Source organism: Nycticebus coucang, chromosome 17, assembly GCF_027406575.1.
Source record: "Nycticebus coucang isolate mNycCou1 chromosome 17, mNycCou1.pri, whole genome shotgun sequence".
In the NCBI taxonomy this organism is placed as follows: domain Eukaryota; kingdom Metazoa; phylum Chordata; class Mammalia; order Primates; family Lorisidae; genus Nycticebus; species Nycticebus coucang.
Window position 1 is genome coordinate 83,907,396 of NC_069796.1, and position 22,858 is coordinate 83,930,253.

Below are 22,858 nucleotides of genomic sequence, written 5' to 3' on the forward strand. Positions count from 1 at the left end.
TGAGCCTGTACCATCTCCCATACTCCCTATATACCCACACATACACCCCATACCCCATCCCTGCTCATTCTGGCCAGCTTCTTTGGGCTCTGCTTCCTTCAAGCCGGTTTCACTCACACCTTGAGCTGGTGCCCATCTCTTCCCCAGTACCTAACCCAGCTGTGCCAGCTTCATCCATCACCACCTCCCCAGTGGCGTCCTCAGCCTGGGCTCCCCACTCACTTCACTGCCAGCCTGGCCTGCAGCTCCCTTGTCCATCTCCCCGCAGGTCTCAGGCCTGCAGAGGTGCCCACTGAAAGCCCATCAGCCATACTCAGCAGGTGTCAGAGCTAAGCCCCATGACCCATGCTATCAACAAGTGTTTGCTGGGAACAAGTGCTTGGGACAGCTGTGCGAGCAAGGGACTACTGTTTGTCCTGTGTTAGAGTAGAGTAGTGCCTAGCAGTCTCTTAAGAATCCTTTAAGGACCAGCAGCTAGGCCAAGCACTTTCCATTTTGAACATCATCCTCAGAAAGGTCCTGCAAGACCAACTTGCTCACCCCATTACAGGGGAAAACACAGGACTTAGATATGCAAGCAACTTGCTCAGGCTACGCACAGTAAGTGGCAGAGTCAGGATGTGGATCCAGCTGGGCCACTCACTGCATTATACCCAGGAGAGCACCTCAGGATTGCTATGGTTGTCTCACATTTACAGAGCACACTGCTTCAGGTCCTAAGATATATATACCCAAGAGAGTGCTTTTGCCTTCTCAGGTGACCATTGTCGAAAAAGCTGACAGCTCCAGTGTCCTGCCCAGCCCTCTGTCCATTAGCACCAAAAGTAAAATGACCTTCTTGTTTGCCAACCTGAAAGACCGGGATTTCTTGGTTCAGAGGATCTCTGACTTCCTCCAGAAAACGCCATCCAAGCAGCCAGGCAGCAGCTTTGGAGGGAGGAAAGCCAGCATTGCAGACCCTGGCCCAGAGGTAAGAGAAGCCCCCTAAGAGCAGTAGGGTAGGGTCAGAGCCAGGGAAGAGCCAGGGTGGCCACCACCAGGCCCCCATGGTGCTTGCTGTGGGCCTCAGGCTGGGAGGGTATTTATGGGAGCTGGAAAGACCACCCCATGTGCTAAATGGACTATTGATTGCTATGCCTCTTAAATCCCTTTTAATCCATAGGTGTCTGTTCCATCTCTCATTTTTTTCTCTTGCAGTATTTTGTTGAAGGAATTGGATCATTTGTGGTATAGTCTCTCTCAGTCTGGTTTTTGTTGATTGCATCCCCTGTAGTCATGTTAACAAGTTCCTTTGTCCCTTATTTCCTGTAAATTGATTGAGCAGTGAGATCCAGAACCTCTATCAGACTCAGGCTCAGTCGATTTTGGTTTTGGCAGATCCACCTGTAGGTAGGTTGACGTGCTCTGTCCTGCCAACAGGAGGTCCAGGCAACTCTGTGTGTAGCTGTCAGGCATTGAGAACATTGTCTGACCCAGCTATGCACTGGGAATTGCAAGGTGGCAGCAATCTCACACTGTCACCCCTTCTGTCTGGTATCTGGAATGCTCCCACAAGGAGAAATCACCTCTCATTTGGCAACCTCAAGGCACCTTTATATATAGAAAAGGCAGAATAAATCTTTTTCTCCTTTCTTTTATTCACCATTTGTCAAAATGATGATGAGTTGGTTTTCTAGTATCCTCCAAATATAACCAAGGAGTTTTTTGTGTTTACCTTTTAACTATAACTATGAACTTGTGTATTTAAATAACTTAATGTGTGTACCATGATAGTCACGTTCTCTTTCCATCTTTGATGGGGGTTGGGGGGCACATCCAGACGGGCTCCTGAGCAATCTTTGGACACACCCCTGTCATCTGGTGGTTTCCTTGCTTCCTGGTGTGATAAGAAGTGTGAGCTGTTCTTGTTCATTCCACATTTATAAAACACTTAACCATTAGAAGAGTCCCTATGAAAGTCCACGGATCTGCCTACTTTGGTAAAATCATCAGTCCAGCCCTGCCGGGTCCTATCCCCAGAGTGGCCAGCATTGGCACTGTGAGAGCCTCAGTGCCCTAGACCCCCACAGGTCCGGTTCAGCAAGCCTTTAAATCATCTGCCCCTGGATGCTGAATACATGATTGTGTAGATAAAGAAGGGGTGGATGCAATATCAGTGTGGGTTGGCAACATTAAAAAGGGCATATAGGCTCAGCACCTATAGTTCAGCAGTTAGGGCACCAGCCACATACACCAGAGCTGGCAGGTTCAAATCCAGACCAGGCCTGCCAAACAACAATGATAACTACAACTAAAAAATAGCCGGGCGTTGTGGCAGACGTCTGTAGTCCCAGCTACTTGGGAGGCTGAGACAAGAGAATCGCTTAAGCCTAGGAGTTTGAGGTTGCTGTGAGCTGTGATGCTACAGCACTCTACCGAGGGTGACACAATAAGACTGTGTCTCAAAAAAAAGGGCGGGGGGGTGTACAGGAGGTTAGACTTTACCTGGGATTTTAAGAAATGAGGAAGTTGGATTGGGAGGAGAGATCATGAGCAGGGTGGGAGCACTACCTCCACCTTCCCGAGGCCCCACACCTTGAACAAATGTCCATACAGGGAGTAAGTACCAACCCAGTGTCCTTCCTGGGCACTGGCCACTCGCTCATCCTGCATATCCCTATTGCATTCCCATTAGGTACCAGCCACTATTCCACCCACTAGGAATAGAGCAGGGAACAAAGTAGACACAACACATGCTCTTAGAGCTTGTGTTCTAGTGAAGTAGACAGCAGCAAATGAATGTATGTGTCAGGCAGTGATGAGGGTACGGATAAAAACAAAGCAGGAGTACCAGGAGAAAGGAGGGGCTCCGTTTCAGTTTTTGTTTCTGGGCAGTCTCTCTGATCAGGAGCCATTGGAATAGAAACTTGCAAGGACCAGGGATGCGGTGGCTCCTGGCTGTAATCCTAGCACTTTGAGAGACTGAGACAGCAGGATCACTTGAGGCCAGGAGTTTGAGGTTTCAGTGAGCTATGATGACACCACTGCACTCCAGCCTGAACAGCAGAGCAAGACCCTGTCTCAAAAACAAATAAATAATTAGGCCTGGTACATGCTTGTAATCCTAGCACTTTGAGAGGCTGAGGCTATGGGATTGCTTGAGGCTATGAGTTGGAGCTAAGCCTGCTGAACAACAAAACTCTGTCTACAAAAAAGTGTTTAAAAAAGTTAACCAGGTGGGGAAAACTCTCGAAGATGTCATCCTGGGGAAAGATTTTATGAATAAGACTTTGGTGGCAATTGCAGCAAGAACAAAAATTAACTAATGAGACTTAATTAAACTGAAAAGCTTTGGCACAGCTAAGACCACAACAATCAAAGCAAATAGACAACCTTCAGAATGGGAAAAGATTTGCATATTATGAATCTGACAAAGGCTTGATAACTAGAATCTATAGAGAACTCAAATTAATCAACAAAAAAAGAGCTAACAATTCCATCTATCACTGAGCAAGAGATATGAGCAGAACCTTCTCTGAGGAAGACAGATGAAGGTCTAACAGACACATGAAAAAATGCTCATTCTCCCTAATCAGCAGAGCAATGCAAGTCAAAACCACCCTGAGATATCACTTAACCCTAGTAAGATTTTTCCACATCACAAAGTCCTAAAGCTGCATATGCTGGTGTGGATGTGGAGAGAAGGAAATACTTTTACACTGTTGGTGGGACTGCAAACTAATACAGCCTCTTTGGAAAGAAGTATAGAGAATCTTCAAAGAACTCAAATTAGAGCTCCCATTTGACCCCATAATCCCACTACTAGGCATCTACCCAGAAGAAAAAAAATCCTTTTATCATAAGGGCACATGCACTAGATTGTTTATTGCACCTCAATTCCGATCACCAAGATGTGAAAACAAACTAAATGCCCATCAACTCAGGAATGGATTAACGAACTGGTGTATGTATACCGTGGAATACTTACTATTCAGCCATTAAAAAGATGGTGATTGGCTCTGCGCCTGTGGCTCAAGCGGCTAAGGCGCCACCCACATACACCTGAGTTGGCAGGTTCAAATCCAGCCCGCGCCCACCAAACAATAACGGCTTCAACCAAAAAAATAGCTGGGCGTTGTGGCGGGCGCCTATAGTCCCAGCTACTTGGGAGGTGGAGGCACAAGAATTGCTTGAGCCCAGGAGTTGGAGGTTGCTGTGAGTTGTGATGCCACAGCACTCTACCCAGGGTGACAGCTTGAGGCTCTGTCTCAAAAATAAATAAATAAATAAATAAATAATAAAAAGATTTTTTATTTAAAATAAAAAGACTTTACTAGGTGGTGTTTTGGATTAACCTGGATGGAGCTGAAACACATTCTTCTCAGTAAAGTATTACTAGAATGGAAAAGCAAACATCCAATGTACTCAATACTAATATGAAGCCAATAGACAATCTAATTCACACCCACATAAGAGAAAAATTCATTTCAATTCAAGTTGAGGGGAGGAAGGGTTTGGGGTGCTCTCACTGAATTGGTACAATGTAGTGGTGTACAGCATATCTTTTTTTTTTTTGAGACAGAGCCTCAAGCTGTCACCCTGGGTAGAATGCCGTGGCATCACAGCTTACAGCAACCTCCAACTCCTGGGCTCAAATGATTCTCCTGCCTCGGCCTCCCAAGTAGCTGTGACTACAGGCGCCTACCACAACACCTAGCTATTTTTTGGTTGCAGACGTCATTGTTGTTTGGTGGGCCCAGGCTAGATTTGAACCCACCAGCTCAGGTGTGGCTGGCGCCTTAGCCACTTGAGCCACAGGCACCAAGCCCGGCACACCTTTTTGGTGCAGGACATAGCTAAAAGAGGGACTCTACCTAACAAATTAAAATATGGGTGGCTCCTGTGGCTCAGTGGGTAGGGTTCCAGCCCCATATACCAAGGGTGGCAGGTTCAAACCCGGCCCCGGCCAAACTGCAACAAAAAAAATAGCCTGGTGTTATGGCGGGCACCTGTAGTCCCAGCTCCTCGGGAGGCTGAGACAAGAGAATCGCCTAAGCCCAGGAGTTGGAAGTTGCTGTGAGCTGTGACATCATAGCACTCTACTGAGGGTGATATAGTGAAACTGTCTCTACAAAAAAAGAAAGAAAATATTGTGATTTGGTGGTTTGTACCCTCCCATTAACCTGAAATAAAAGAAAAAATTAGCCAGGTGTGGTGGTGCACACTTGTTGTCCAGCTACTCAAGAGGCTGAGGCAGGAGCATTGCTTGAGCCCAGGAGTTGGAGGTTGCAGTGAGCTGTGATCACACGACTATACTGCAGCCTGGGCGACAGAGTGTGACCTTGTGTGTAGGTAATGTACATACAAGTAAGTAAATAAATAAAATCCACTCACCTGTCTACCCATCCATCCAGTGGATTAATTCCATCCAAGAATTAAAAAATTCTTTTGGGCAAGCAGTCAAAAGACCAAGTTATGTAGGAAGGAAAGGATGGAAGAGGCTTCAGACTTTTTGGTACAGTAGTAACATTTTATATGAAAAGTAACATTTTTTTTTTGATATATAGTACAAGAAGCTGTGACCTAAGGTTTTAATACCCAAACTGACCTTCATCTGTAGAGCCCACAGCTGTCAAGACCATGCTGAGGAATTGAGCGACTGCGCCAGTATCTGAAGAATGTCCTAGAGAACATACTCCAGACACCAATAAAGGGTTGAGGAAGCTTCAGCATAAGAACCAGTGGGAGCACTGAGTGTATTTACTATAGAAATAGATGGTGGCGGCTCAGCACCCGTGGCTCAAGTGGTGAAGGCGTAAGCCACATACACCTGAGCTGGCCGGTTCGAATCCAGCCTGGGCCCGCCAAACAACAATGATGGCTATAACCAAAAAATAGCTGGGCGCTGTGGCAGGTGCCTGTAGTCCCAGCTACTTGGGAGGTAGAGGTAGGAGAATCGCTTGAGCCCAGGAGTTAGAGGTTGCTGAGAGCTGTGATGCCACAGCACTCTACCCAGGGCAACAGCTTGAGGCTCTGTCTCAAAAAAAGAAAAGAAATAGATGATGGCAGTAGAGGAGACAGTATATAGATTTTTTTTATTCTCTGACAATGGATATAGTAGAGAAAGCATGAGAGAAAAAGCTATATGGAATGTAGACTAAGTTTATTAATTCAGAGTGAAAGTATCTCCTTCAAGTTCCATGTTGGCAGAGAGAAGGAGGATTTCAGTATTGCCTATCCATAGTATGTAATTGACATTATCTTAAAAAGAGAGGGTACTAAGGGAACTGAATGAAGATATTAGCAGAGGTAACAATTAGCAGCACAAATATACACTTTCTGACAAAGAAAAACAGTTGGGGGGAAAGGATATGCTGAGGCTGGGTAACTCTTTCAAGAAATTGTGTATAAAGTTCAGCAGAGAATAACGGGTCACTTGGGGGGGGGCTAGGTTTTTTTTTTTTTTTAGAGACAGAGTCACTTTATCACCCTCGGTAGAGTGCTGTGGTGTCACAGCTCACAGCAGCCTCCAACTCCTGGACTTAAGTGATTCTCTTGCCTCAGCTTCCCAAGTAGCTGGGACTACAGGCACTCGCCACAACGCCCGGCTATTTTTTTGTTGCAGTTTGGCCAAGGCTGGGTTCAAACCTGCCACCCTCAGTATGTGGGGCCAGCGCCCTAACCACTGAGCCATAGGTCCTACCCAGGTTGTTTTTTTTTTTTTTTTTTTTTTTTTTTTGAGACAGTCTCACTCTGGTACCCCCATGGAGTCGTAGCTCACAGCAACCTCAAACTCCTGGGCTCAAGCGATCCTCTTGCCTCAGCCTCCCAAGTAGCTGGGACTATGCTGCCCACCTCAATGCCTGGCTAGGTTTTCTATTTAGTAGAGATGGAGACTCTCTTTCTTGCCCAGGCCGGTCTTAAACTCTTTAGCTTAAGCAATCCACCTGCCTTCGCCTCCCAGAGTGCTAGGATTACAGGTGTGAGCCACAGTGCCTAGCCAGGAACTACCTTTTTAATTGAAGTATAGCATACACCCCCTGAAGTTCACGTACCATAGTGTATGCCTTGATGAATTTTATCAAAGGGAGCACGTGTGAGCAGCACCCTGCTGCAGAAGAGGAGACTGGGGGCAATAGCAGGACTGTGCTGATGAGGGTAAATCCTGGAGAGGGAAGGTGATGCTGAGGGTGGGAGTCGTTGCTAGAGAAGAGTCCTGCCACAGAGATGGGAAGGTGGGAAGGTGCCCCTGGAGGGGCTCAGATTGTGTCTACTTGATCCTGTTCACTTAGACAGGAAATGGGAAGTGTGGTTCAGTAACAGGCAAGGATGGTAGGTGGTTTTGGAGATTTGACCTCGACAAACATGTGAGATCTTTACCTAGGGTTAGGGTTACAGGAAGCACTCAGTGCCCAGCTTGAGGTGTGACCTTGCCTGAGCCTCAGCAGGAAGCAGCCCAGCCCACCAGCTCAGGGCTGTGCTGGCCATCTCACCAGGATCAGGTATTCCTTTCCTGGATTCCTTTCCTGGCACTGAGTTTGTGGTTCTTTGAGGTGCTCTATGGCCTATGAGCCTATCTATGTCTTAATCCCTCTTGGAGTTCAAGTGGGAAGCAGAATCTCCACAGTCAAGGCACAGTTGGCCTGCTTGGGGGTCTGCCCACTGGGTTCAGGCAGCTTGTTATAAAAATTTAAATGGGGTTGGATGCCCATGGCTCAGTGGTTAGGGTGCCAGCCACATGCTCTGGGGCTGGTGGCTTCAAACCTAGCCACGGCCTGCTAAAGAAACAAACAAAAAAAAAATAGCCAGGCATTGTGACTGGTGCCGTAGTCCAGCTACTAGGGAAGCTGAGGCAAGAGAATCTCTTGAGCCCAAGAGTTTGAAGTTACTGTGAGCTATGACGGTAAGGCACTCTACTGAGGGTGACAAAAGTTAAGACTGTCTCAATTAAAAAAAAAATGATTTAATGGACCCACAATCTACTTCTACAATACCAACTAAGTGTAGAGGAGTGGACTATTGACTATGGCAGAGTTCTCTTTTTTTCTTTTTTCCTTTTCCAATAAAAGAGCTTGAGATAAAATTGACTTGTAATGGGCGGCGCCTGTGGCTCAAAGGAGTAGGGCACTGGCCCCATATACCGGAGGTGACAGTTTCAAACCCAGCCCTGGCCAAAAACTGCAAAAAAAATTGTAATGCTCGATATGTATTTAAGAAGATAATTTGCTAAGTTTTTTGTTTGTTCATTTGTTTTGTTTTACAGACAGAGTCTCACTTTGTCACCCTCGATAGAGTACCATGGCGTCACAGCTCACAGCAACCTCTAGCTCTTGGACTTAGGCAATTCTCTTGCCTCAGCCTCCAGAGTAGCTGGGACTATAGGCGCCTGTCACAATGCCCGGCTATTTGTTGTTGTTGTTGTTGCAGTTTGTCTGGGGCTAGGTTCAAACCTGCCACCCTCGGTATATGGGGCCAGTGCCCTACTCACTGAGCCACAGGCATCACCCTAATTTGTTAAGTTTTAACAGGTATCACTCTGTGAATCTGTCGCTACAATCAGGGTCAGGATTCTCTTAAGGGCCACAGAGAACGTGAAGTGTTTCAGGACCCCTGGCCCTGGGTGGAGCGAGACCATGGCCACAAGACCAAAACCAACAGGAGAGTGTAGGAGTGGAAAGCCTGCCCCACAGCAGAAACTAGCTGTCATATTCCCACTGGACTTTGTTTTCTGCTAGGACAGTGTCACTCTCAGGCCGAGGTGACACCAGGATGGTGGCAGCAGACCTGTATCCTGCCTGGGCCATCCCCAACACTCCTTGCAGAGACCCTGCTGCATTTCCTTGTTGGCAACAGGGTGACACAGTCACCCCAAACCCAGCCCTGATCCCAGACAAACATCACAGGGTCCATCACCCAGGCCTCAGTGGAACTCATCAAACTTGGGACCCAAGATAAAAATGGGGTTTCTTCTCCCCTTTCTGCCAACCTCACCGAGAGAAGGCCCTGACAGGATGAGCCCAGAACCTGCCTCCCTCCGAGACTCTTTTTTGTTTTTTTTATTTTTTTGGCCGGGGCTGGGTTTGAACCTGCCACCTCCGGCATATGGGACCGGCGCCCTACCCCTTGAGCCACAGGCGCCGCCCCTTCCGAGACTCTTAATCCTCCAGCATGAGTAGGTTTGCTTGCAGAAAGACAGGTATAGGTATCCAGCCCACTGGAGAGGAGCTGAGGTCTGGGCCACAGCCATGGCCATGTGCCTGGCCAGACCAGACTCTTAGAACACTGTCCACCCCCACAAGCCATCCTTCACAGGTGTCCTCGTCCAATTCTAGGTGGGTGTTGCACATCAGAGGCCCCCAGGAAGCTCCATTGTTAGGATTTCTCCTTCCCTGTTTTATTTTCTAGTCTTCCTCAGCTCCTCAGGAGGGATCAGAGCAGCCCACCAGCCCGGCCTCTCCCCTCAGCAGCTACCAGAGCTTCTGTGCACAGGAGGCACCGACCGCTTCCCAGGGCCTGCTCAAGCTCTTTCAGGGAAACTCACCCATGGAGGACCTCGGAGCCAAAGGGGTGAGCCTTGTGCACGAGTGCTGCAGCCTCAGGGCTCCTTGGAGTAACTGGAGGGCAGTGCCCTCCCTGGGCTGCACTCGAGAGGAACCAGACTGTCCCTGGGGAGGGAGGCCCCCACTGCCCGGCCTGGCAGGTGCTATTCACCGGGGCCTCCAGGCCTCTAGAGGGAAGAGGCCACCTGCTGCTGGGCTGTCTCCTGGCACTGGAAGGGTGATGTGGTCCAGCCCTGCCTCAGCTTTACCAGTAATCACTTTGCAGCCTGGGCTTTCCGGTTGGCACCTTTCTAGATTTTTACATAGTAGGCTTTCTCGTGGCTCAGAGGATAAGGGGGAGGAGGGCTTTGTCATGCGGGCCTCCAAGCTTCAAGACACACCTCAGCCCCCAATTTTCCTGGTTTGCTTTTCCCTCAGGCCAAGGAGAAGATGAAAGAAGAGTCATGGAACATCCACTTCTTTGAGTACGGGCGAGGCATGGGCATGTACCGCACGGCCAGGACGCGGGAGCTAGTCCTGAAGGGCATCCCCGAGAGCCTCCGGGGGGAGCTCTGGCTCCTCTTCTCTGGTGCGTGGGGTCCAGCCACCCTAGCCTTGGCTCAGCCAGCCAGGGCCCCTAAGGCTCTGCTCATGTGAGTTTGGCCCTGAGCAACCTCCTGAGGTGGGTGGGGCAGAAGCTCCAAGCCTTTTACAGAGCTGGCAGCCAGGGTCTGGGTTATGTGCAGGGCCCAAGCCAGAGAAGTAGCCCGAGGGGCAGAGGCCAGGGCCCAGGTACTCTGCTGGCTAGGTGGTGCCTTCCTGCCCACAGCGGGAGGCAAACTGGCCCCCTTGAAGCCTCCTTTCCTTGGGACGAGGTCTTGACAGCATTCAACCCTTGGTTACCCAAAGGAGCATCTCATGAGGAGGGCAGGTCAGCTATTCAAACTTATTGGTTGGGGGCAGCGCCTGTGGCTCAGTCGGTAAGGCGCCGGCCCCGTATACCGAGGGTGGTGGGTTCAAACCCGGCCCCGGCCAAACTGCAACCAAAAAATAGCCGGGTGTTGTGGCGGGCGCCTGTAGTCCCAGCTACTCAGGAGGCTGAGGCAAGAGAATCGCTTAAGCCCAGGAGTTGGAGGTTGCTATGAGCTGTGTGAGGCCACGGCACTCTACCTAGGGCCATAAAGTAAGACTCTGTCTCTACAAAAAAAAAAAAACTTATTGGTTGGGACACCTCTCCCCAGGAGCAGTCTTAGGAAGAACCTTGCATCATACCTCCCAATTGACACCAGAGCTCTTCATACCTCTCTGGGGTATTGCTGTCTCCAGCCTGTCCTGCTGCTGTCTCCGAAGTACCAAAAGGAAGGAAGAAACAGCTGTCCCTTGTGTCTCCCCAGGGGCTTGGAATGAGATGGTAACTCACCCTGGCTACTACACCGAGCTGGTGGAGAAGTCCATGGGGAAGTATAGCCTGGCCACGGAGGAGATCGAGAGGGACCTCCACCGCTCAATGCCCGAGCACCCCGCCTTCCAGAATGAACTTGGGATTGCTGCACTCCGGCGGGTGCTGACTGCCTATGCTTTCCGAAACCCCACCATTGGCTACTGCCAGGTAAAGGGGATTAGCAGGGTCCCAGAGACAGCATCTCCCCACCAGAGGCTTGTAGGAACAGGCCCTCATGGGCCTGGACCTGTGTGATGGCCTCAGTCCTGCCCTGTGCCCACAGGAAGGAGCCTGACTGAAGAAAAGATGTAATTTAAAAGCAATTAGTTTATTATTTAAATTGAACACGAACTTTATGTCCACCCTGTATTAAATTAATCTTTTGTGTGCTTCTGGTCTGGGTCCTGGAAGCATTTGATTATTTTGTGTGTGTGGTAAAATAAATGTACATACCATAAAATGTATCATCTAAACCATTTTTAAGCGTTCAGTTCAATTGGCATTAATATAGTCACAACTGTTGTGTAACCATCATCACTGTTCATCACCAGAGCTCTTACTGTGTTACAGAAATGAAACTCAGGCCCCATTAGACATTCCCCAACCCCCAGCCACCATTTCACTTTCTGTTTCTATGAATTTGACCACTTTGTGTCTGGCTTATCTCACGTAGCATAATGTCCTCAAGGTTCATCCACATTGTAGCATGTGACAGGATTTCCTTCCCTTTTAAAGATGAATAATATTCCGTGGTATGAATATATCATGTTTTGTTTATAAACTCTTCCATTGATGAACAGTGGGATTGCTCCTACCTCATGGCTATTGTGAGTAATGCTGCTGTGAACATGGGTACACAAATGTCTGTCTGAATCTCTGCTTTCAGTTTGGGGGGGGGTGTATAGCCAGAAGTGGAATTGCTGGATTGTATAAAAGTTCTATTTTTAATTTTTTAAGTGCCTTCCACAGTGCAGCAGCTGTACTATTTTATATTCCCACCTGTAATTCACAAGCATTCCAATTTCTCCATATCCCCTCTAACACTTGTTATATTATGGTATCAGGTTGTTTGCTTGTTTGTTTGTTTTGAGACAGAGTCTCACTTTGTCACCCCTGTAGATTGCTGTAGCGTCACAGCTCACAGCAAGTTCAAACTCTTGGGCTTAAGTGATTCTCTTCCCTCAGCCTCCCAAGGAGCTGGGACTACAGGTGCCGGCTAAAACACCCAGCTATTTTTTGTGGCAGCTGTCATTGTTGTTTAGCTGGCCCAGGCCAGGTTCAAACCCACCAGCCTCAGTCAATGTATGTGGCTGGTCCGTAACCACTGCCAAGGGGCACGGTAACCTTTTTTTTAAGTAATGGCTGTGAAGAGGTATCCAATGTGCTTTTGATTTGCATTTCTGGCAGCTTTTAATTTTAAATCGTGGGCATTTTCCCGGCCAGGTCACATAGCTTTCTGTTTGCCTTAAAAACCTTGTTAACAGGGCGGCACCTGTGGCTCAGTTGGTAAGGTGCTGGCCCCATATACCGAGGGTGGCGGGTTCAAACCCGGCCCCGGCCGAACTGCAACAACAACAAAAAAAATAGCCGAGTGTTGTGGCGGGCACCTGTAGTCCCAGCTACTTGGGAGGCTGAGGCAAGAGAATTGCTTAAGCCCAAGAGTTGGAGGTTGCTGTGAGCTATGTGATGCCATGGCACTCTACCTAGGTCCATAAAGTGAAACTCTGTCTCTACAAAAAAAAAAAAAAAAAAAACCTTGTTAACAGGGCGGTACCTGTGGCTCAGTGAGTAGGGCGCCAGCCCCATATACCGAGGGTGGCAAATTCAAACCCAGCCCCAGCCAAATTGCAACAACAAAAAAAATTAGCCGGGCATTGTGGCAGGTGCCTGTGGTCCCAGCTACTCGGGAGGCTGAGGCAAGAGAATCACCTAAGCCCAAGAGCTGGTAGTTGCTGTGAGCTGTGATGCCACAGTACTCTACCGAGGGCAACAAATCTCACAAAAAAAAAAAAAAAAAAAAGAAAAAGGGAAAACTTGTTAACAGTATGGCTGTGTGTGCCATCCAGGTTCTGCCACAGCCTCTCGCAGCCTAGTGGGCAGCCATCATCTCCTGCTTATGCGGGGCTCTGGCCGCGCAGCTCACTCACTCATCCCCTGGGCCCTGTGTCACGGCTCTGACACCAGACACCACTGCACCGAAGTGTGATGTGCAGATGTCGCCTTCTCTGTTCACCCAGTGCCTTCTGACCCAGTTTGAAGGAGTTGGCTGTCTCTGTCAAATTGATTTCCTGCAAAGTTTGGCAAATTTCCCAGAGTCGGGCAGGGATGGTTGCTCACTGCCAGATGCCAGGCCCTCCTGAAGGGGCAGACTTGCTTGAAGAACGAGGCTGGTGCAGGACTTTTGTTGGGGAGGGGACAGTTTTATTTGGGGGCCAGCAGTATAAGCCTACCCTAGTTGTCTGTGTGCTCGGCAGGCGATGAACATCGTGACCTCAGTGCTCCTGCTGTATGGCAGTGAGGAGGAGGCCTTCTGGCTCCTGGTGGCCCTTTGCGAGCGCATGCTGCCCGACTACTACAACACCAGGGTGGTGGGTGAGTGTCCCTCAGCACTCCCTTGCCCAGTCTCCAGTTGCTCAGTGGCTCCTGTAGGGTAGCAGCTCTTCCCAGGCCAGGTTCCATGGTAAGCCCTCCCCACAAGCTAGCTTCTGTAGACCTCACAGCCATCCTGAGGCTGCGCAAAGGCATGGTTCCCCCCTTATAGAGTGGAGAGCTGTGACTACACAACCAGGGAGTGAAAAGCTGGCACAGACACCCCAGTCGTCTTCCCCCACAGACATGACGCCTGTCCAGACTTCATGTGGGTCCTTAGGAGTTAGTGGCAATGAGAGTAGAGGCTATTACACATCTGGTGGTTTTTGAAAGTCCTCCTAGAGCCTAAATTCCTATCTCTCTCACTTTTCTTAAACTTGTCTTGTTATGAAAAATTTCAAACATCAAAAAAAAAAAAAGTATAGTATAGCCCCATGTACCTTTGGGTCAACTTCAACTATGCAAACACACCCAATAAAGACTGTGTTATACAAAGGCTGGAAATGGGCTTACAAGTGTACTTCATTACCTACATATTTAAGTCTGTTACTCTAAGATTGCCCCTCCTACTGTTGGGTGCTTGTAGTTACCCTTCTTGGGGTTCTTCAGAGTTGCACCTGTTCACAGGAATCAAGACAGGACACAGAAGCCACCCAGGACACTGCTTGCTTCTGACACTTCCAGAGAGAAATTAGTATTTCCCTAAAAGAACCTTCAGGTAGAGTGAAAGAAACAGTGCTTCCACACAGTGGTCTGAGGCTCTCTCCTTCCTTGCTCCCTTCAGCCCTCACAGTGTGGAGCTGGCAGGGTCAGGTGTCAGGGACTGCTAACCGCAGCCTCCCTCCTCCTCTCCCATCCTCTCTGCAGGAGCCCTGGTGGATCAGGGCATCTTCGAAGAGCTCACGAGGGACTTCCTGCCCCAGCTCTCAGAGAAGATGCAGGACCTGGGGGTGATCTCCAGCATCTCACTGTCCTGGTTCCTGACCCTCTTCCTCAGTGCCATGCCCTTTGAGAGCGCCGTAGTCGTTGTTGATTGCTTCTTCTACGAGGGCATCAAGGTGATCCTGCAGGTGGCCCTGGCCGTCCTGGATGCCAACATGGAGCAGCTGCTAGACTGCAGTGACGAAGGCGAGGCCATGACTGTGCTGGGCAGGTGTGTGCTGGGCTCCTCCCCATACCCCTCTCCAGCTCCAAGTGCTGCCCAGCCAGCATTCGAGCACTGTGCCAACCACACACCAGGCCTCAGCTAGACCTAGGGCTGTCCAAGGTCAGGAGCAAACTTCCTTTCCAGTGAGAGACAAAACAGTGCCTGGGTAGTGATGAATGATGAATGCCAGGAGAAATAAGGGGAGGCAGCAGGCATAGCACCCTGGTTGGGGGACTCAGATGTGGGGTTAGGACACTTCCCACAAGGATACCCAAGCTCCAATGACTAGGATTCTTGTTGGTGGTCAGGAGATGGCTGGCATAGCGGGGCCTGGCCTCTAACAGAGGCTGGGTATCCCTCATATCCCCAAGGCTCAGCAACATCTCTGTCTCCCATGCCCTAGGAGGAGCAGATCTGCTTTGAGCTAGCAGTAACAGCTGAATAAGATCATGCTGGCCCCTCCTCCCCCCATCTCATATCCCACCCCTCACAGATTCTCTCTGGGATCCATCCCCTTCCCTCAGCCCGGCCCACGGTACCCTTTCCTTGGATTGTGCCTATTCATCGCAGTCTCCCACTCTCTCACCTGTCAGCATCCCACAAGACTCTTTCCAATCAGACCTGACCTTGTCCTCCCTCTGGACGTGGGAACTCCCTTACCTACAGCTGATCCTCTGGCAAAAGGAGCTGAGTCCTCCAACCTGGCCTTCAAGCCTAAGCCCCCTCCCGGTCTGCAGCTCTGCAGTCCTGGAGTGTATGGCTGGCTTGTGTGCTCACATTCTACCATAGACTGCTCAGGCCTCTGCTCAGGAGGTGGGGTCCGACCAGGGCTGATGGGTATAGGGGACCAGCCACACTCTCCTATCTGAGTGTCAGGCTGAGCCTGGAGCCCTAGCTGGGCCACATCAGCTAGCCAGAAGAGGGTCTTGTCCTCTAGGATGTGTCCCTGGAGGAGCCAATTTCCTCAGCCATAACAGATACTGTCACAGTAGGCCCTTTGGTCCCTGATTCTTCTTGGCCATGGTAGGGAGTCCCCACATCTCTAATGATCCACCAGGGAGAGGGAGGATGTTGTTCCCCCAGCTGGGCAAGGTCCAGGTTTATGAAGGGTTCCTGCCATGGGTCCTCTAGAAGACAGCCTAGTGTCCTCAGTGGTCAGGCCTCATGGGGATAGGGCATTGAACTGCACTTCCTGGCCTGCCAGGGCTCACCTCTGCCCTCCTGGAGGTTCTCTGCTCTCCGCATGCTCTTAATTGATCGTCTATATGTACATTTGGTCCCTCTGCATCGCTTAGTTATGGGAAAGATGTTCCTGTCACATATGTGTGGTCCAGACTTTTGTACTCCAATCTCTGCAGGTACCTGGATAATGTGGTCAATAAGCAGAGTGTTTCTCCTCCTATCCCACACCTCCATGCCTTGCTGACCAGCGGGGATGACCCCCCTGAAGAGGTGGACATATTTGAGCTTCTGAAAGTATCTTATGAGGTCAGCACTCAACAGGGCTAGTTTGGCCAGGCCTCTCCAGCCAGCCATGTGGGTTCCGGCGGCTGTGGCTGGGGGGTGGTCCTCTGCTCTGCAGTTAGCTTAATCTCACTGAGTCACATCTGGCCTGTAGAAATTCAGCACCCTGAGAGCCAATGACATTGAACAGATGCGGTTTAAACAGAGGCTGAAAGTGATCCAGTCCTTGGAGGACACAGCCAAGAGAAGCGTGGTAAGTTGCCAGCAGGGGCCAGTCTGGGGCTGCAGCACCTGGCAGTCTCTCCACTTGCACCTCACCCCTCACGCTACCTTGGTATGTACATCATGTTAGGATGCTGTGTGGGACTAGAATGCAGGGGCAAAGTGCAAATCTGGGGATGTAGAGAGATGTCCTGGTCATTTTTTTTCTGTTCATGGGTGAGGCAGTGGGAAGCTTCGCTGACCCAACTCCTTGGCCACCCTCCACATACCCCATGTCTGTACTGCAGCCCTTTGTCCTCTTTATCTCTGGAAGGGCTAGGTCATCCCTCCCACCCCAGGCTGCAAGACTCGTTCATGCCCTCTGCCCACACCTTGCTCTTCAGGCATGTAGATCACTATGAGGGCACCTTATTTACAAACAACAGAATCTGACTGACTCCAGCTAATTAAAGTAAAAAGAGAATTGTCTGGCAAGTTCTAGAACCCCTCCCAAAGAGCCAATACCAGGGCCTTTGCAGAGATCCAGGCAATGGAAGCTCAGTGACTGGCCCTGCTCTATAGCCCTCAACTGTGTGTTCAGGAGAAAACAGCTGGCCCAGTGTCCACCCCGGGAGGAGCTCAGAAATGTGAGCTGATGGAGGGTATGTGGGTAGTACCCTCTTTCCTAAAAGGACTATCCTTGTGTGCCAGGCCTGTTGGTGACACCAAGAGGGCAGCTCATGCCTTTTGCCCTCATACACATGAAGATCCTCTCAAAGACCATCTTATTTCTACTGTTGAAGGAGCTTGAGAATCCACCAGCACATCCAGTTTCTTCTTCCTTTTAGGTCCGAGCTATACCTGTGGACATTGGTTTCTCAATTGAAGAGCTGGAGGACCTCTACATGGTGTTTAAGGTGACAGCCAGGAGCTGGGGCAGAACTGTACCCCCATCCTAGTCCCCTAAGTGCATCCTCAGCATGTCAGCTTCCTGCCAGAAGAGAAATAGATTTAAAAGTGTACTCAGATGAAGTTGCCATGAAGCTCGTGTAGAATTTAATCCTTGGAGTTTAGGCAGGACACTTTTTAAAATGGCAGAAAATCCACTCTTATAAGCTCACTCCAAAAAGGGAGTACATTGGCTCATGTAACTGAAAAGTTTAGGAATGAACAACTTTAGGTATAGCTGGACCCAGGTGTCCAAACATCCAAACATGCTGTCATGCTCCCCACCTCTGATGTCCTCTGGACTGCTCTTCCTGCAGAGTGGCAGGAGGCAGTCAGCAGTTTCAGGGCTATGCTGTCTTCCAGAGGTTTTTTTTTTTTTTTTTTTTCTTTTTTTGGCCGGGGCAGGGTTTGAACCCGCCACCTCCGGCATATGGGACCAGTGCCCTACTCCTTGAGCCACAGGCGCCGCCCCTATGCTGTCTTCCAAATTCTTAGAAAGAATTTTTCTTTACAAGTGGTTTTAGCAAAAGACCCAGATGACTCGAGTCAGCTGCTGGGCCAAACATGGGTCAAGCACCCACCCCCACCATCCCTGGAAATGGGGCTGATCACCTGAGGGTGAGACAGGAGGGGGTTCTCCAAGATTTCAGGTTCTATCAACAGAGGGAGGGAGAAAGAGTCCTGAAGAAGAGACAGAAACAACGGAGCCCACACTGCCTTTCTGCTTTTTTTTTTTTTTTGCTTTCAATTTCAGCTTGCTTGTTCATTTTTCTTCGTTTGAAGTTTTTTTGTTTGTTTCTTTTCTTTTTTTTTTTTTTTTACTGTTCTTCCTTTGGCAATTCTCTTTCCCTTTGCCTCCCCAGTAGCTGGGATTACAAATGCCCACCACAACGCCCGGCTTTTTTTGGTGTTGGTAGAGACGGGGTTTCACTGTGGCTTACTCCTGCTCATACTGGTCTCGAACCTCCGAGCTCAGGCAATCCATCTGCCTCAGCCTCCCACAGCCCTGGGACTACAGGCGAGAGCCACCACGCCCAGCACCTTTCTGCTCTTGTTGCTGGTTCTCCATCCCCTCTTCTAGCTGCCTCTGGTCTAGTTCCCACGGTGGCCACTACACCATGCCCTCTGTCCCTCACAGGTTGCTGAAGGCTCTGTCTCCCAGCAATCCTCCCCCCCCACCCCCAGACTGTTACCAATGGGCATGAGAGTTCTGTGAGGTGCTCACCTCACCAGGCCTCTGCAGGCTTGGACAGAGGAAGAGAGTGGACACACCTGCCAGTCCAGCAATCCTAACAGCCCCAGGGCTTAGCAGCCAGGCCTTCTCACCAGACTGTCCCTGCAGGCCAAACACCTGACAAGCCAGTATTGGGGGAGCAGCCGCATGGCCGCCATCCGTCGGGACCCCAGCCTTCCGTACCTGGAGCAGTACCGGATTGATGCAAGCCAGTTCCAGGAACTCTTTGCCAGCCTGACACCCTGGGCTTGCGGCTCCCACACCCCTGTGCTGGCGGGGCGCATGTTCCGGCTTCTGGACAAAAATAAGGATTTACTGATCAACTTCAAGGAGTTTGTGACAGGGATGAGTGAGTGTCCCCAGGGCCTACCAGGGGCCTAGCTCAGCCCCCCTCTTTCCCAAGCTTTCCAAATGCCAGCCCTAGCCTATCTGTCTCTGCTGCAGCAAGCAGAAAGCAGCCTTGAGCCCTTGACCCTTGATAAGGGAAGAGCAGGTTACCTGCTGGAGACATGGTAGGGTCCAGGAAGAGCTCAGCCCTTCCTCCTTCCCTTCCTCACACAGGGCAAGGCATCTAGAGGCTGGGTCTACCAGCCCCAGGGAAGGGCTGAGCTTTCCTGACAAAGCTGCAGGGAGAGCAGAGGACTGGGGCTGGCTCCAGTGACTTCTGCAGGAGGGAGTCAGGCAGCTCAGGCTGTGAGGAGGATCCCCACTATAACCCCCTGGAAGGGGCTTCAGAGCCATCTTGCCAGCGCACCCTCTCCCTGGCCTTTCCCACAGGTGGGATGTACCATGGAGACCTGACAGAGAAACTGAAGGTGCTCTACAAGCTGCACCTTCCCCCAGGTGAGAGCCTCACCTGCCTGCACACTCCTTGTCCCAAGTTTAGGATGCTGCATCCCCAAGACACAGGCCTCCATGGGCATGTGGGGCTTCAAGGTGGCACAGGGCAGAAGAGGGGGTGGGGGGAGCTAGGGCTCTGAGGCTCTGAGGCTAGGGCCTAGCCTGGACATGGCCTAAGAGCCAGGCCATGGCCTGGGAAGGGATGAGAAAGAGAATCCCAGAGGCACCCAGGCATCTCTAAAAACAGAACTCCACCCATTGAATGGGCAGCTTAACCCAAAAACCATGATGGGGGTTCATGAACAGGATTCAAGTTTGAAACCAAGACTGCGTATGTTAAGTTTCTCAAGGGGATCAGCCTGAAAAACCCTGTCCTACGGTGAGGAGGGCCTACACCTCTCTGGCCCTAAGCCTGTGGAAGCCTCATGGAGCACATTTACAGGGTTGGGTGAGCAGGGGAAGGGTGGGAGAAAGCCAGGCCAGAGCCCACAGGGATGAGGGGCTGCTACTGAGGTGAGAGAGCTCACCTGGCTTTGCAGGACAGCCGCGGGGAGAGTTCTCTGAAGGCTCATCCACATTTCAGGAAGCTAAGAGTTGGGCAGATGAAAACTAGCCCAGGGCACTCTGCTCTGGCAGTTGCCCTCATAATTGCCCTCAGAGTGATAATTGAGAATACCAGGCTGAGCTTCACCCTCACAGGTTTTGACTTAATCTGTGCTGGTCCCAGACCTGTCATTTGTAAAGCTCCCAGGCATCCCTCTGATCCTCCAGAGCTGAGAACATCTGTGCTTTGCTTCCCCTTTAAACACCTCTGGGGGCTCAGCGCCCGAAACTCAGTGGTTCGAACCCAGCCAGGGACTGCTAAATAACAATGACAACAACAACAAAAAAATAGGCGTCATGGCCGGCACCTGTGGTCCCAGCTACTTGGGAGGCTGAGGCAAGAGAATTGCTTAAACCCAAGAGTTTGAGGTTGCTGTGTGTTGTGACGCCATGGCACTCTACCAAGGGCGACATGCTGAGACTCTGTCTCAAAAAAAAAAAAAAAAATACTTCTGGGGAAGGCTGTCACTGCCGCTGGAGAGGCCTTGGCTGGACAGACCCTTCCAGGCCTGGGTGCCATAGGGAGGGCTGCCCCAACACTCCTGGGCCACCTTGGCCTGCCCTACCCTGTCCAGGCACAGGGTGCTTGGGCTCTGGTGGACTATGGCCCACACCTTGTTCTGTGGCACCCCCCTCATTGTGGCCTGCTCTGTACAACAGGCAGGTGAGCTCCCATACATATGGGTCTGCAACCCCAGGCACTTGCTTAGTCATCATCAGCAAAAGCTGTGCAGAAAATCAGATAGGCCAGCGAGTGCCCATGAGGAACCCCCAAGATGTCGAAGGTGACAACAGCAAATTGCTTGAGCATGGCTGGTCTCTCCCACCTGCCTGTAAGAGCACAACACTCAAAACTCCCTGGAAGTATCCACCTGGTAGAAGGTCAATGGGATGGAAGGGTGGCTGCCATTCCCTGAGCTCATGATTGTACTTATTTTTTTATAGGATATGTTTTTTGTTTTCAAACAATGTTAAACTCAGGAGAAAGTAACAAGTAACTAGAACGAATCATCTTCATCAAAACTGCTGGCAAGGGCTATAGTGCTGAGGTGCTGGGAGTGGTTGGGCACCTGGTGGAGTGAGGCCTGTGCCCCAGGCTAGGGAGCTCTGCTTGGAGTGAGTCCCACCATTTCCTCCTCCCCTCCCTTCTTCCTTCTCTCTGAGCACAGCTCTGAGCCCTGAGGAGGCTGAGTCAGCCCTGGAGGCAGCCCACTATTTCACAGAGGACAGCTCCTCGGAAGGTGAGCAGGCTGAGACACCCAAAAGCCTGGCCGTGACCCTTTAGCCACCACAGCCTTCCCAAGGGGCTGGGTGATGGCCAGCAGCCCTACCTGGGCTCCATATGCACCACATTGGGATGCTCCCCAAAGGGGGTGGTACCATGCGGGCTGGGCCCTGCCACACTGGGGACTGAGCTGTCCCCGTGAATGTTCTCACTCCTGTTTCTTTTGTGTGTCTGTCTCCCTGGACCTTGCTCCTCCTCCCTCTGCCCTCTGCTCCTCCTCTGCTGTCCCTTCCAGCATCTCCTCTGGCCTCAGATCCGGATCTTTTCCTGCCCTGGGAGGCTCAAGGTCAGTCCCTGGAAGGCAGGGGCTACCTTTGCCTCTGGGCTTCGTATTTCTAACACACTCCTGCATGATCAGGAAGCCTGGATGCCTTTTGTCCAAGGGACCCCTCCATGACCTGAGAAGGGTCCAGAACCCAGCAGCACCCCTTCTGCACTGATGAAGGAAGGCACGGCCTTCCACATTTGCTGTGGGCGTCTAGCAAATGTGGGCACACAGCACACTGGACCTTGAGCAGGCAGATCACCTTTGCAGACGTACACAGAAAGTGTCCTGTCGTTACTTTCATAAGAAAGATACATAAATGCTGTCCTTGCAGCCCTGTGAAACAGACAGCACAGGGGTGAGGGCTGGAGGGAATCTTTCCTGAGAAAACATGTTCCATATCATTTTCTTACTCAAGAAAAAGATGTCTGTCAAGCGCCTATTAGAACTCATCCCGGTGCTGTATTTAATGCCTGTTGGGAGCATCCAATCCAAGGTGAATGGGCATTCTGAGCCCTGAGATTTGGCAGTTGACCATAACTTCACCCTATATCTTCACATGGTAGATAATACACACCAAGGAACAGGCACAGAAGGGAAAATAAAATGCATCGTGTATCAAGATGCCCATGGTGGTCCTGTTGACAGGAATTAGAATGTGAATCTTGAGGACCTTGATTTCAAGTATAAAAACTACAGAAGCGGTATACTTGTGTTATACTCGGCACCTGGGGCAGATTCAGGATGCATCAGGCTTGTCCTGTACACTCTGGGGAGGCTGATGGTGCAGAGCCCTGTCCTCAGACCCCACTCAGCCCCTAGGCAGGTCTCCATTCTGGTGTGAGACATCTGAATCCAAAAAGTTGTGCCCTTCACAGCTATCCACATAGACATGAGGGCAGCTCAGAGCTGGGCTGCTGGTGTCTGCACCTGAGGTCCCCAAGCTGGCCGGCCTGCCCTCAGGTGCGTGGGCACACTAGCAGTGTGGTGCATGCCAGCTCCAGCACACATGGGCTTCTGGGAAGTACAGCATACAGCGCAGGGCATAGGATCTGTATCCATAAAACTCTTCATCAAATGGCATGGCAGGCACAGATGGGATTGGGAATTAGGACTCCCCTGAGTTTGACCTTTTTCAGCAAAAACTGTAGAATGTATTCTCGAATTTGTCCATAACTTACACTATTATTTTCTTAAAAACAGTGTGGTGATGGGCGGCGCCTGTGGCTCAGTGAGTAGGGCGCCGGCCCCATATACCGAGGGTGGCGGGTTCAGGCCCAGCCCCGGCCAAACTGCAACAAAAATATAGCCGGGCGTTGTGGC

General features: G+C 50.6%; 1 protein-coding gene across 4 annotated transcripts in view; it reads left to right on the plus strand.

Moving 5' to 3' along the window:
- The window catches only part of TBC1D9B (TBC1 domain family member 9B), a 44,577-nt gene that overhangs the window by 17,660 nt on the left and 4,059 nt on the right, over nt 1–22,858 (plus strand). For 3 of the 4 annotated variants that reach the window (XM_053566720.1, XM_053566723.1, XM_053566724.1), the window contains 13 exons: nt 758–970; nt 9,385–9,546; nt 9,957–10,107; nt 10,913–11,127; nt 13,434–13,551; nt 14,416–14,701; nt 16,054–16,183; nt 16,314–16,412; nt 17,209–17,277; nt 18,651–18,891; nt 19,320–19,385; nt 21,155–21,226; nt 21,506–21,556. In XM_053566720.1, the coding sequence (XP_053422695.1) occupies nt 758–970; nt 9,385–9,546; nt 9,957–10,107; nt 10,913–11,127; nt 13,434–13,551; nt 14,416–14,701; nt 16,054–16,183; nt 16,314–16,412; nt 17,209–17,277; nt 18,651–18,891; nt 19,320–19,385; nt 21,155–21,226; nt 21,506–21,556 (1,873 nt within the window). The remainder of the gene's footprint in view (nt 1–757; nt 971–9,384; nt 9,547–9,956; nt 10,108–10,912; nt 11,128–13,433; nt 13,552–14,415; nt 14,702–16,053; nt 16,184–16,313; nt 16,413–17,208; nt 17,278–18,650; nt 18,892–19,319; nt 19,386–21,154; nt 21,227–21,505; nt 21,557–22,858) is intronic. The other variant, XM_053566722.1, reaches the window with a different exon arrangement.